A 13738-nucleotide genomic window follows, 5' to 3' on the forward strand; every position below is an offset into this window, starting at 1 on the left:
GTTTATCCGAGATTTTTCTTGGTCTTCCACTTCGAGCCTTAACTTGAACTGAGCCTGTGATCTTCCATTTCCTCAATATGTTCCTAACTGTGGAAACAGACAGCTGAAATCTCTGAGACAGCTTTCTGTATCCTTCCCCTAAACCATGATGGTGAACAATCTTTTTCTTCAGGTCATTTGAGAGTTGTTTTGAGACCCCCATGTTGCTACTCTTCAGAGAAATTTAACAGAAGAGGGAAACTTACAATTGGTCCCCTTAAATACTCTTTCTCATAATTGGATTCACATGTGTATGTAGGTCAGGGGTCACTGAGCTTATCAAGCCAATTTGAGTTCCAATAATTAGTTATAAAGGTTTTGGAATCAATAAAATGACAACAGTGCCAAAATGTATGCACCTGCCTAATTTTATTTAAACAATTATTGCACACTTTTTGTAAATCCAATAACCTTCATTTCACTTCTCAAATATCACTGTGTGTTTCTCACGTATGATATATTTAACTGACATTTTTTATCGTAACAACCAATGAGTTATACAGGAAGATCATGATGATTAACAAAGTTGCCCAAACTTTCGCATCCCACTGCATATATATATATATATATATATATATATATATATATATATATATATATATATATATATATATATATATATATATTAAATATGCAGACCCCCTTAAGCTTCTTTAACCCCATACCCCCCCCCCCCCCCCCCCACAAGCTGGTATGACCAAGGAATGCAAAGCTTCAAAAATGCAAAAATTATCAGATTATGTTGAAGTGTAGTGAATTCAGTAAACAGTGCCAAAAAGTTCCTGCTGTGTTTGGGAAGGGGGAGAAGGGATAAAACTTTCTCTGCTTTATTTGCACAGCAATTAGTTAGATAATAAATCTAATAATTGTATTTTTATTTAGGACCTTTGTTATTAATGTGGGTTAACATCTCATCCTCTAGCAACTGGGCGACGAGCCACCCCTAAAGGGTAATTTGTAAAGAATCAAGCATCTCCCTTTTTGCTGATTGCCCCAAGTGGTTTAGTATAGCCAGGAAAATTAACCATTGTGGGGATGTATTTTAAATATTTTCCCAGATAATTATGTTTAAAGCACATCCCCAGATACTGTGTATCATTACAATGCTATAGTAGATCACCCTTAGGGACCGTTTCCATTGCTGCAAATTCAGAAGGGGAAACCCAGCCTATTGAAATCAATAGGCTGCCGTCTGAATCGCATGTGGGGAAAAAATGCAAATCATGCAGATTTCTGCATCATGCATGCAAATCCCTATTCAGGTATTCAGATGCATCCTAGCACCATATGAAAACAGGCCTTCTTATAGCTCAATTAAGATTTTTGGAGTGCAGAACAATGCTTTTTTTCAATGCTAGTTGAACTTTACATATATTTATCTACATATGCTAAAAACACACTCTTTTTTTGTACTAAGAAACACTTTATAATTATGATACATTTTCTTCACAGGTGCAAACCAATAACAATATCAACTTTGATCCCATAATTAAGGAGCTACCTAAGATCCAGGCAAAAGGTATTGTATGACTATGGGTTGATTCATTTATCATATATTTTTAGATTTTTGCTGACTATACTTTATCATGTGGTTATATAATTTGTGTACCTACACATAACTGTGGTTAAAACTGTGTGATTAAAATGCATGTGGCCTCAAAAAACAAGCACCTTAACCACTTCAGGACGACAGGCTTTACGACCAGGCCATTTTTCACAAAAATGGCCACTGCAGCTTTAAGGGCTCGCTGCAGGGCCGCACAACTAAGCACACATGTAATTCCCCCTTCCTTTTTTTCCCCACCAACAGAGCTCTCTGTTGGTGGGGTCTGATCACACCCCAGGTTTTTGTTTTTTTAAATACATATTTATTTCTTTATTTTGTTAATATTTTTCCCTATTTTTTTTTATAATTTTATAACTCTCTCTCCCTTCCCCCTCCAGCCAATCAGCGTGAATGGCTGTCATAGGCTTCAGCCTATGACAGCGGATCACTTCCGCAGCAACAGAGGGGACAGCCGTGTCACACGGCTGTCCCCAGTACAGTGCTGCCTTGGACCGCAACGCTGTACAGGGTAATTAGATGGCGGTTTCGCCATCTAACAGCTGGGAGACTGGAGGTGGAGCTGAGCTCCACCTACCAAGAGTAGATGCGCGTGCAGCGTGTGCGTGATCTCCTGCAAAAGCCAGCCCTAGGACTTTACGCCGATTGGCGTTAGGAGGTCCTGGGGCCGCTGCCTCGGTCACACCCAATGGTGTGACATGGTCCTAAAGTAGTTAATTAAAGTGGGCTGTCAGGTCTAATATGTTTTCACGTTGCTTTAAAATATGCTTGCACAGCATCATCTGGTAACGTTCAAGGAAAGTGTCACACCACATTAAAATATAATTGCATTTCCTTTCAATGTGATTACACAATTGACATAGAGTAAATGGAGCCTTAAAGAGGAACTGTGAACAGGGATTGAGCTTCGTCCCAGTCATTAGCGGATACCCCTTTGCCCATGAGAAATCTTTACATTTTCTTGAAGGAAACATCATTACATTTTCTTCAGGGACATCTGTATGGCTAATATTTTGGTGAAACCCCTCCCACAGTGTGATGTCAGGACCTAGGTCCTGACATCACACTGTGGGAGCCTTGTTGCATTGTGGGAGACAATGGTTGTTTCCAACTGCCAAGTGATTAGTATCTCCTTGTGCATATGTCTATCTATAAATAAATAACCTTTTAGCCTGTTGCATTATTAGGGGGTGTGGTTAGAAATAATAGCAGTGGGTACTGTCTGTTTTTTTCATGTCTGCCAGTAGTAAAGATGATTACGTGCAGGCTAATTGTGGATCAAACAATGTGAACAAATTACATGGCGAATATCAATCATTTCTTGATCTCTCTTCTATTGTTTAACGTTTCACTTTACATTGTAATGATTATTTCCCCTTTTCGCAAAAGTTTCTCTTTAAAGTACCAAGATCTTTTTATTCATTTTTCACCTAATTATGCACATAGATAAATTTGTAAGCAAATTGAATTTGTAAGCAATATTACAATATCAAAAAAAAAGGAAAAAACTTTGTCAAGGAGGAACTGATTGTCAGTTCACGCAGGACAGGTGACAGGTTTATGCTATGTGCAACTCTGACAAGAGGTGCTGATTGTCACTTCAGAATCAGAATCAGAATCAGAATTTATTATCGCCAAGTACAACGGTGGGTTGTACCCGGATTTGGTTTTGGCGCAAACAGGGTCGTCGATGAAAAAGACAAGAAACAGCATACATACAAGCATGGTACATACATAGACAGGGGACAAGCATACATAGGACAACATTACAGCTTGTGCGTACAATTAAGCAGAGTACAGCATTGCATACAGTTAAGCATGGTACATACATATAAACAATAAAAAGCAAAAACAAAAAGCAAAACAGAGAGCATTACAGCATACACAGACAGTTAACATAATACAAACATAGCAAAACATACACTGATAGCAGGAACAGAAAAGAGTGGGACTGGAGGAGCAGCCTGAGAGCTGATATGAGCGCTGCCATTTTCGGCACTGGACGCTACACAGTGACACACTCCCAACAAGACATGTTCTACCGATTGTCCACGAAAGTAGAGAGAAGGCTGAGAAAACTGAGGGGCATCATGATGGAGGCGGACAGCAGAGTTCACTCGGACCAGGTTGCCCAAGGGGTAGCACTCCTAATGTCATGTCTGCACAGTTGGTAATGAGGGTGCAGATGCAGTGGGAGCCCTGTGGGGCCAGGAGTCACCTTTGCTGGGCCGCAGTGGTGGTGGACGTGGGGCCGGGGGCAGCAGTGGTGGACAGGCCAGGGGGGTTTACCTTGGTGGTGGCAGGACATCAGATGCAGCAGCAAGCTCCACTGGGAGGGGGGCAGCATCACCTCCTCTGTGGATGCGATGGGGCAGTAGGCAAAGGTAGTGGACCTGGCAGCAAGTGGGAAATTTAGCCCCCGGCTTGTGGCCTAGTGCAGGTAGGATGTTGGTGGCCAGGAGGTCAGCAGCACAGACCTTGAGAGACGATGGTGTGTCCGTGGGTGGTCTGGTGGATCCAGCAACAGCAGCGGTGGGCCGGTGCAGCTGCAGAGGGCAGATGGATGGATCCGGCAGTGGCGTGCTGGTGTATCCAGCAGCGGCAGCCCTGCACTGAGGAGCAGAAGAGCCCGCTTCTCCCCTTCATGCTGTGGCAGCAGCGTTGTGGCTGGCAGGCTCCCTTCCCAGCTCGGAGCACATGGCACAGCGATGATCAGCTGACTGCCGGGCGCATCCCGGTCAGCTGATCCAGCGGCAGCCAGCAGTGGGCCAGGGCCAGTGGTGTCGGAGAAGCCAGCGCTGCCCGCAGCCAACACATGTGGCAATCCCAGGGCGTGGGCGCGATCCGCCGAGCGCCCGATCAGCGGTAGGTTCCCCAGGCTGTGTGGTGGCGTTTCGGGTTGCTGGCTGGACTGCTGAGGATGGCAGAGTCCCCGCAAAACGTGGCCGATCAGCTGGCATCCCTCGGCCTGCTCAAACTCTGCGGCCCACCGGCTCACACCCGTGACCTCCGCTATTCCCGCATCTTCCCCCGCATCTTCCCCAGAGGGGGAGAGAGAGCAGGTGAGGGATTGAGGGGGAGAAAGGAGAAAAGGACCGGAGCCCTGTGGCCGCGGCGTCCTGTTACGGCGCAATCTTGGTTCACGTAAGTCAGGTGACAGGTTTATGCTATGTGCAACTCTGCCAGGGAGGAGCTGATTATCATTATCACTTCACATAAATCAGGTGACAGGTTTATGGTATGTGCAACAATTACCGTACTTTTCGCCGTATAAGACGCAGTTTTTCTCCCCCAAAAAATGGGGACAAAAAGTCCCTGCGTCTTATACGGCAAAGGCAGGGAATCCCCGACTTACGGACGCCCGCCGCTACGAACCGCCGACCCGCCGTCATCGGGGATTCCCTGCCTTGCCTGTGTTCCTCTGTGGCTGCGTTCCCCCTTGCCCCCGCTTGTCTGTACCCCCCTCCCTCCTGTGTCGCCGGGTCCCCCCCATGTAATAAGCGGCAGCGGGCAGCGCTGTGAGTCCCCCCCAACACCCCCCGCGCTTGTCTGTACCCCCCTCCTGTGTCGCCAGGTCCCCCCCCCCCGTGTACGAAGCGGCAGTGGGCAGCAACTTACCTCCATCTTGCCCGCGGCGATTGAAGACATCCGGCTCCTGTGGGCGGCTTCCTCTAGTGCTGGCTTCTAATGACGCTTAATTGATGACGCACAGACAAGCGGGGCGGGTTAGGGGGTACATACAAGCGCGGGGGGTGTTGGGGGGGACTCACAGTGGGACACAGAGGAGGCACTTGGAGGAAGAGGAGGACACATAGGGCTGAGAGGGGGACACTTGGGGGGGACAAGAGGACACTTAGAGGGGGACTGGAGGACACATGGACATGACAGGATGACACATGGGGAGAAAGCAGGACACCTGGGGGTGACAGGGGGACACTTAGAGGGGGAAAGGAGGACACTTAGAGGGGGACAGGAGGACACATGGATATGAAAAGATGACACATGGGGAGAAAGCAGGACACCTGGGGGTCACAGGGGGATAGGAGGACACATGGACATGACAGAAGGACACATGGGGAGAAAGCAGGACACCTGGGGGTACAGCACTGACACCTGGGGGTGACAGGAGGACACTTGGGGGAGACATGGGGACACAGGAGAGCACCATTTGGGGGAGGTCATGTACAAGACGCTCCTGAAATATGGACGCACCAGGTTAAGTTTATATTTTTCCCCCTGGTTTTTGCCCTCTAAACCTAGGTGCGTCTTATATTCCGGAGCGTCTTATACGGCGCGAAATACGGTACCTCAAAATATACTGTAGGTCCTGCCAGTGAGGCCTTATGCAGGGAAGTAGTGGCTATAAGTTGCCAGTAGTGGTGGTGAAGGATTATTGGGTTATCTAGTCAGTGCACTTCTAGGACCAACAGACCTGTCTCCAACAGCTAACTTGTGCACTGGACACACAGAACAGAAATGCAATAGCAATAAAAACAATGTACAAACCCTAAGGGCTATTATCTGTTCAGGGCACTGTGGCAGCATCAAGAATCGGCACTGAGGACACAGAACACAGGCCTAACTAACACTATCACTGTCAGAAGCACATTCTCCCTGATCTGCCTAGCACAGAAGCCAAACACAGACTGCAAAATGGCTGCTGTGCTGGCTTTCTGCAGGTTGCAGTCCAGGTGGGAGGGCTAGCTGATTGGCTGCCATGTGTCTGCTGCCATGTGTCTGCTGGGGTGAGGGTTCAATTTTTGGCTCCATTATAATGTATAGGGGGCGACTCAAACACACCATATGTTCGCGAACAGCCGACGTTTGCCCGGAAACTGTAGGCGATCAGTTCGGGCCATCTATATCCCTAAACAAATTTTTTTTTATTTGATATAGAGGTGAAGCAATATATTTCTGTTTAAATGTCCTTTCCATAGTCATGGAAACACAACAAACAACTCCCAGGTTTACAGTGCCATAAAAAATTGTGTTACAATGAAACTTCATAGTGAACTCTGATATAATAGAACGTCTGCTTTTGGCTCCTGCTGTGTTCTGTATCCAGCTATAGTGGAAATTGGGTGGCCGCATGCGGTAGACAATAGTCAGAGACCCACAGGCCATGGTTGGTGTGCAGAAAATTGTAGCCTTCTTGCTATCTGCACACTACACTGGGTCTGCGTTGGTCACCTCAAGAGTACCAGCTGGTGAGACCTATGCTTACTGTGTAAGCTGCTGCCTGATTACTGAGGGAATTGCCTGTCATCTGTGACTTACTTGTGCATGGTTGTAATGCTACAGTATCATCCAGGCTGCACAGAAATGTGGACAGAGGAGCACACTAAAAGTACTGTACCTGCATTGACTGGTGAGACCTACCGTACTTTCCACAGTATAAGACGCACTTTTTCTCTCCAAAAAATGGGGAGAAAAGGTCCCTGCGTTTTACACGGCAAAGGCAGGAAATACCCGACTTCTGAATGCCTGCCGATACAATCGGCTGCCACGTAGGGGATTCCCTGCCTGTGTGCCTACTCCTGTCTCTTCTGCCCCCCCCCCCCCCCCATGGTCCTCCTGTCTAACGCATGTGTCTTCCGCCCCCATCCTTGTGTTGTCTGGCAACCCCCCGGGTGTTTAGCAGCAGCTGTGTACCTCATCCGTCATGCCGGCAGGGACTGCAGACCTCCGTCTTCTGTGTGCGGCTTCCTCTAGTGCCGGCTTTTAATGACACATCATTGATGATGCATCATTAGAAGCCCGGAACTAGAGGAAGCTGCACACAGAAGATGGAGGTCTGCAGTCCCCGCGGGCATGACGGATGAGGTAAGCAGCTGCCACTAATCACTTGGGGGGGCAGACAACACAAGGGGAGGGGACGGGGGAAGCCGCGGACACATGCGGGAGACAGGAGTATCATTGGGGAGACAAAAGAGACAGGAGGAGACATGGAGGGGGTGGCAGGAGGACCATGGGGGAGACATGGGGGCGACAGGAGGACCATGGGGAGATAGGTGGAGACATGGGGGTGACAGGAGGTCCATGGGGGGACAGAAGTGACAGGAGGAGACATGGTGGGGGAAACAGGAGGACCATGGGGGAGACAGAAGAGACAGGAGGAGACATGGTTTGGGAGACAGGAGGATGCATGGGGGTGACAGGAGGACCATGGAGGATCCCGAATAGACATGAGGAGATATGGTGGGAGTGACAGGAGGATGCATGAGGAAGACAGGAGGACACTGAGGGAGACAGGAGAATACATGGGGGATACAGGGAACATGGGGCGACATGCAGACACAGGAGGACACATGGGGCAACATGGGGACACAGGAGGACACGTGAGGCAGACATGGGGGATACAGGAGGACATATGGGGGAGACATGGGGACATGGGGGAGACATGGAGAGACATGAGGACACATGGGGGACACAGGAGGATACAATTTGAGGAATAACATGTACAAGGCGCTCCTGGAATATGGACACACCAGGTTTAGTTTTTTTTTCCTCTTGTTTTTGCCCTCTAAACCTAGGTGCGTCTTATATTCCGGTGCGTTTTATACAGCGGAAAATACGGTATGCTTTCTGTGTAAGCTGCTGCCTGATTACTGAGAGATTTGCCTGTCATCTGTGACTTGCTTGTGCATGGCTGCAACATTGCAGTATCATCCAGGCTGCACAGCAATGTAGACAGAGGAGACCACTAGACCACTATCAGTATTGCGCCTGCATTAACTGATGAGATTGATGCTTCCTGTGTGAACTGCTGCTTGATTATTGCATGCAAATCCATGCATATTGAGCACTGTTCGGTTTGATCTAGCTTAACTACCTAACGACCGCGGTCACACCAATGGTCGTGACAACCATTGGCGGCAGCCCCAGGACCACCCAACGCCAAATGGCCTGCTCTTTAGGGGGGTTTAGCACTGTGGTCCTCAAGTGGTTAAACACTGTCTGTGCTCCCTTGCTGAAGCATTGAAAAGAAAATGATGCTCAATTATTGACTGAATTAAGATAGAGTACTACAGTATACTTTATGTGTTCGAGAATGACAATTTCTGATATAGCAAGCTTCTTTGCCCGGTGTAACGATTGGTGTAGCAATACAGACGTCTGGTTATTGTGTGATCTGCAGTATCACCAATAATCCAGACACTATACCTGATTATGTGGTGATCTGCAGAATCACCAATAATACAAGTATAGCTAACAGGTAACTGAAGTGTATAGTGCTTGGTGCAACTATGTAACTGATTAGTTTAGCTAGACCTCACCAGAGGAGCTGGTGGGTACTATCAGTAGAACCTCACCAGTGACAAGGGCTCACTGGTGAGTGGAGTGGTCAGACAGGCTAGGTTCGGTAACAGACAGGCAGGTAAGGTACAAACACGGCAGGCAAGAGGGTAGAGATAATTCAGGCAGAGTCAGCAACAGAGTCAGATGGGCAGAAGCAGGGGCGCCTCTAGCCTTCTTGTCACTCCAGGCAAGGAATCCTGTGGCGCCCCCCTCCCCCCCATAAAAAGTAAAACAAAAATCATATACATTATAGAACACTTCACATGATATAAGCCATCAGAGAGGGATAACTATGAAATGGGGCCCTAGGCAAGATAACACTTTGCCCTCCACTGATGGTCACCTGGCTTATTTAGTTAGATTTGGTGGGGGCTAGCAACCACCAGGCCCCTAAACTCTCTCTAGACCCTAGGCAGCTGCCTAAGTTTGCTTTGTGGATGATCAGCATTGTATGCCATACAGCACATGCTGCCAGTATGCACCTCAAATAAATACAGCATCCACACTACAAGTTCCAATGGCAGTCACATTGCAAGATTGGATTATCAAGCAAGACATTCTTACTTTCAAAATAATTTTTCACAAACATTATGAGATATGCAAATATGTTACCACCTGTTAGGGTAGGACTAGAGTGGGTATATCATGACATTGAAGGACTGATATGGTAAGGTGGTTTAAGGCCCAGTGCACACCGAGCGGTTTTAGCAGCGATCCGCCAACCGCATCTGTCTGTGAAAACGCTTGGCTAATGTATTGCAATGGGATGGTGCATACCAGCGGTTTGAGGTTTTTAGCAAACTGCAAGCGTGCCTCCTGCTGCACATTTGCGGTTTGCAGAAGCGATTCTGCCTCAATATAAAGTATAGGAAAAATGCAAACCGCTCTGAAAAACGCTAAATCAGAGCGGTTTTCCAGGCGTTTTTGTTACAGAAGCTGTTCAGTAACAGCTTTTACTGTAACAGTATTTGTAATCTGCTTCACAAAAACGCTCGGCATGTTTAAAAAATGTCTCTAAACATGCCTAGAATCGCTCTGAAATCTGCTCCAAAAACCGCTAGCGTTTTGAGGATCTGCTAGCGGTTTTGGTGTGCACTGGGCCTAATAGTTTGATTCATAATCCATTCTGGAGATAAGCACAGTGTGTTTGTAGTGTAAGTGATACAAGAGAAGAGAAGTAGAATGGAGGGAGGAAGGGTAGTAGAGGGTCAAAATTGATGACATGGATGAGCAGATATCTATGAGTAGAATAGAGGCTCAGTGGGTAGCACTACTGCATTTTAGTGCTCCTAGGCTTGAACATTGGCCAGGGCAAAATCTGCATGGAGTTTCTGTCTTCAGACACTTCAGACATTTCCTGCATCCTAAAAAACATACTAATAAGTCAACTGGTTTACCCCAAAACAATCCTATATTGAAAATATTAGACTATAACTGTGGTAGGGATTAGATTGTGAGCTCCTCTGAGGACAGTCAGTGACATGACTATGTACTCTGTAAAGTGCTTCAGGAGATTTCAGTGCTATATAAATAAATAATAATAATATGGTAGGACATTATACTATGACTATGGTAGGGTTAGATTGTGAGCTCCTCTGAGGACAGTCAGTGACATGATTACGTACTCTGTAAAGTGCTGCAGGAGATGTCAGTGCTATATAAATACATAATAATAATATGGTAGGACATTATACTATAACTACGGTAGGGTTAGATTGTGAGCTCCCCTGAGGACAGTCAGTGACATGACTATGTACTCTGTAAAGTGCTGCAGAATATGTCGGTGCTATATGAATGCATAATAATAATAATATGGTAGGACATTGGACTATGACTATGGTTGGATTAGATTGTGAGCTCCTCTGGGGACAGTCAGTGACACATGACTATGTACTCTGTAAAGTACTGCAGAAGATGTCAGTGCTATATAAATATATGATAATAATATGGTCGGACATTACAGTTTGACTATGGTAGGGATGAGTCAGTGAGCAGTCAGTGACATGACTATGTACTCTGTAAAGTGCTGAAGATGACAGTGCTACATAAATACACAATAATAGTTCCAAATGCTACTGGCTCCCCTGAAGAGTGCTCAGACTAGTGTACATAGTTGTGCACATTGTTCCCCAAGTAGCAGTGGTCAGAGAGACAGTGGGAGAGGGAGCATGAGCAGAGGGTGTGGGCGAGCAAAGTTAAGCTCCACACTCACCACAGTGACTGCAACAACACAGGAAGATGGATCCAGCGAGGTGTCCCTTATGACAAGCGTCCAGCGATTCATCTTCCTGCCAGCGGGTATGCAAGATGTCACGTGACATTACAGGACGGGCGCGAACGAGAAGTCAAGAGACCGCAGTACTTTACGGGGTGTCGTCAAGGATCTTAAAGATCCGATCCTCAGTGACGGTCATTTTTCACCACACAACGCTAAGCGATGTCACGACATCGTGTAAATGACTACTTGTCGCTCAAAAAAAAAAAATTGATGGACATCGGGAAAATCGTTGGAAAAATCGTGAGGTGGTACACAGCATTAGAGAGAGGGCAAACAGACAGCATTAATGGAAATACATTATTATGCCAGCTTCAATTATAAGTAGTGATGGATGTAATTACACACATTGCTTACATGTCCATTATCATTGTTTGAGCTTTAGATGCTGCCCTCCTATTCACTCGCTCACAATGAAAAACAAAACCTGCAACCCCCACTGTGTCCATTACACACGTCAAACACTGTCCTGGTGAATTCAGGGAGAAGTGCAGGCTGTGTGTCCCAGAGGGGAGAGGATCAGATGATCCTACCGCTCCATAGCTAGTCATGGCGATCGTCCTGACATCTAGACATGGCAGACATTCTAGCAGAGCACAGTGTTGTCTGCAGAGTTTACTGTTTGTTTGTTTGTTTGTCTCACTCGCTCTGCAGACTCAGTAACATTTGGCGGTAGGGCGCTGTCACCTCTGTACACTGAATAGTGAGGGACTGTCTCAAATCTTTCTATGAATCCTTATTAGATGCATTCCTAAAAACACTTGTGAGAGTAGAAAACTTTCACTACATACTCTTAAATGTCAGTCAGTCAGTCAGGCTCAGGGTGGACTCATGGAGGGGCAGAGAACAGCTATAAACCAGACACCTTCTTCTTAGGGAGTATCTATAAATCTGAACTCTGAATGATTCTTTATCAGTGACTTAGCAGAAGGCTATTTGTGAAAAGAGCAGAGTAACCAAGCAGCTCAGGGTGACCCAAGCTACTAGGAATGTATAGGGGGATAAAAGGAACCAAAATGCCCTCCTACTAAAAAAGCAAAGCTTGGTGTAATTTGCCTTCTTAAAACAGAAGGAAATCTATTTCTCTCCAGTCCCTTACAACGGTCTTTCAGGACAGGAATTTTTATTTCCCCTTGGACTGACAGTAATTTATTGCGCCTTCCCCATCAAAGCCGCTCCAAGCCACTGCCTGGGTGGTCAGTAGGTTAAGGCGCCCCTGGGCAGAAGTACAGAATCGATAAGCAAGAGCAAAGTCAGAAGTGAGCCAGAGTCATACACAGAATATTAAGTAATAACAATATATGACAATCCTAGTCTTGTGTGAAATCCCCGGTTTCCTCACGGATCAAAGCACACCGGATACTGACTAAGGTCTGAGCGCTAACACAAAGTATTCACGAAAGCAGACAGTTTGCAAGTGAACACCGAGGGCTTAAGAAGCAGAGGAGACCCTACAGCCGCGCCCACTCCCATCAACCAATCAGAAGCGCCGCGAGTCTCCCCTGACGTCAGCCGAACGGCAGGTCAGCTGATGCGCCTCCTCACAGTATAAAGGTCCTGTCTGAGCGTGCGCCCGCACGCTACAGCAACCCTATGAGCCACTGATAATCCCGTCCTCAGCGTGTTAGATGCCAGAGGAACGGGTGAAAGACCCGCCAAGGAAACGGAGGCAGCTGCGTATTCAGCCTGACTGCCCACCGCTGCCTCTTCTAGGAATGTTACAGTACCCCCCCCCCCCCCCCTTGAGGCCTGGACTCCGGACACGGTCCACCTGGTCTCACCTGAACCTCTTCCCTAAGTTCCTCCGCATCAATCACCAAAGGGAGGGAGGGAGAGGAATCTACCTGAATAGCAGGATTTAACAGGGACACATGGGAAGATCTAACCCCCCTTATTCTGGAAGGCAGTGCCCACACTATGTCACCTGGTGCAAACTCCCACTCCTCAGACCGTCTCTCATCCGCCTGTTGAAACGAGTCCAAAGTAGAAGCCGCATCCTCCCAAATTCCAGTAGCAGCAAGAACCACTTTCTCGGGAAGGATGTCTACCGGGGTAGAGGGCTGCACTGTCTCGGGCTCCAAACATCTAGACAAGGCGTCTGCCTTTATGTTTTTACTACCTGGTCTGTAGGTAATAATGAACCTGAATCTTGCAAAAAAACAGGGACCAACGAGTCTGCCTGGGACTGAGGCGTTTAGCCCCTTCAATATACTCTAAATTCTTGTGATCGGTATAGACCGTTATGGTATGTTCAGCTCCCTCAAGCCAATGTCGCCATTCCTCAAAAGCAAGCTTGATAGCTAATAGCTCGCGATTCCCAATATCATAATTTCTCTCAGCGGGAGAAAACTTCAGAGTGAAATATGCACAGGGGTGCAACCTGCCCTGTAGACTGGAGTGTTGAGACAGCACAGCCCCAACCCCGATTTCAGAAGCATCCACCTCAACAATGAAAGGGAGAGCAACGTTCCCATGTCTCAAAATGGGAGCGGAGCAAAACAAATGTTTAAGTGATTAAAAGGCAGACTGAGCTTCTGATGACCATTTGTAGGTATCTGCCC

At 47.0% G+C, this 13738-nt stretch overlaps 1 protein-coding gene across 1 annotated transcript in view; it reads left to right on the top strand.

Annotated features, from left to right (window-relative positions):
• The window catches only part of CA4 (carbonic anhydrase 4), a 141834-nt gene that overhangs the window by 111373 nt on the left and 16723 nt on the right, over window positions 1-13738 (top strand). Inside the window, exon 6 of the mRNA XM_068268722.1 lies at window positions 1492-1558. Within this exon, the coding sequence (XP_068124823.1) occupies window positions 1492-1558 (67 nt within the window). The remainder of the gene's footprint in view (window positions 1-1491; window positions 1559-13738) is intronic.

Source organism: Hyperolius riggenbachi, chromosome 2, assembly GCF_040937935.1.
Source record: "Hyperolius riggenbachi isolate aHypRig1 chromosome 2, aHypRig1.pri, whole genome shotgun sequence".
In the NCBI taxonomy this organism is placed as follows: Eukaryota; Metazoa; Chordata; class Amphibia; order Anura; family Hyperoliidae; genus Hyperolius; species Hyperolius riggenbachi.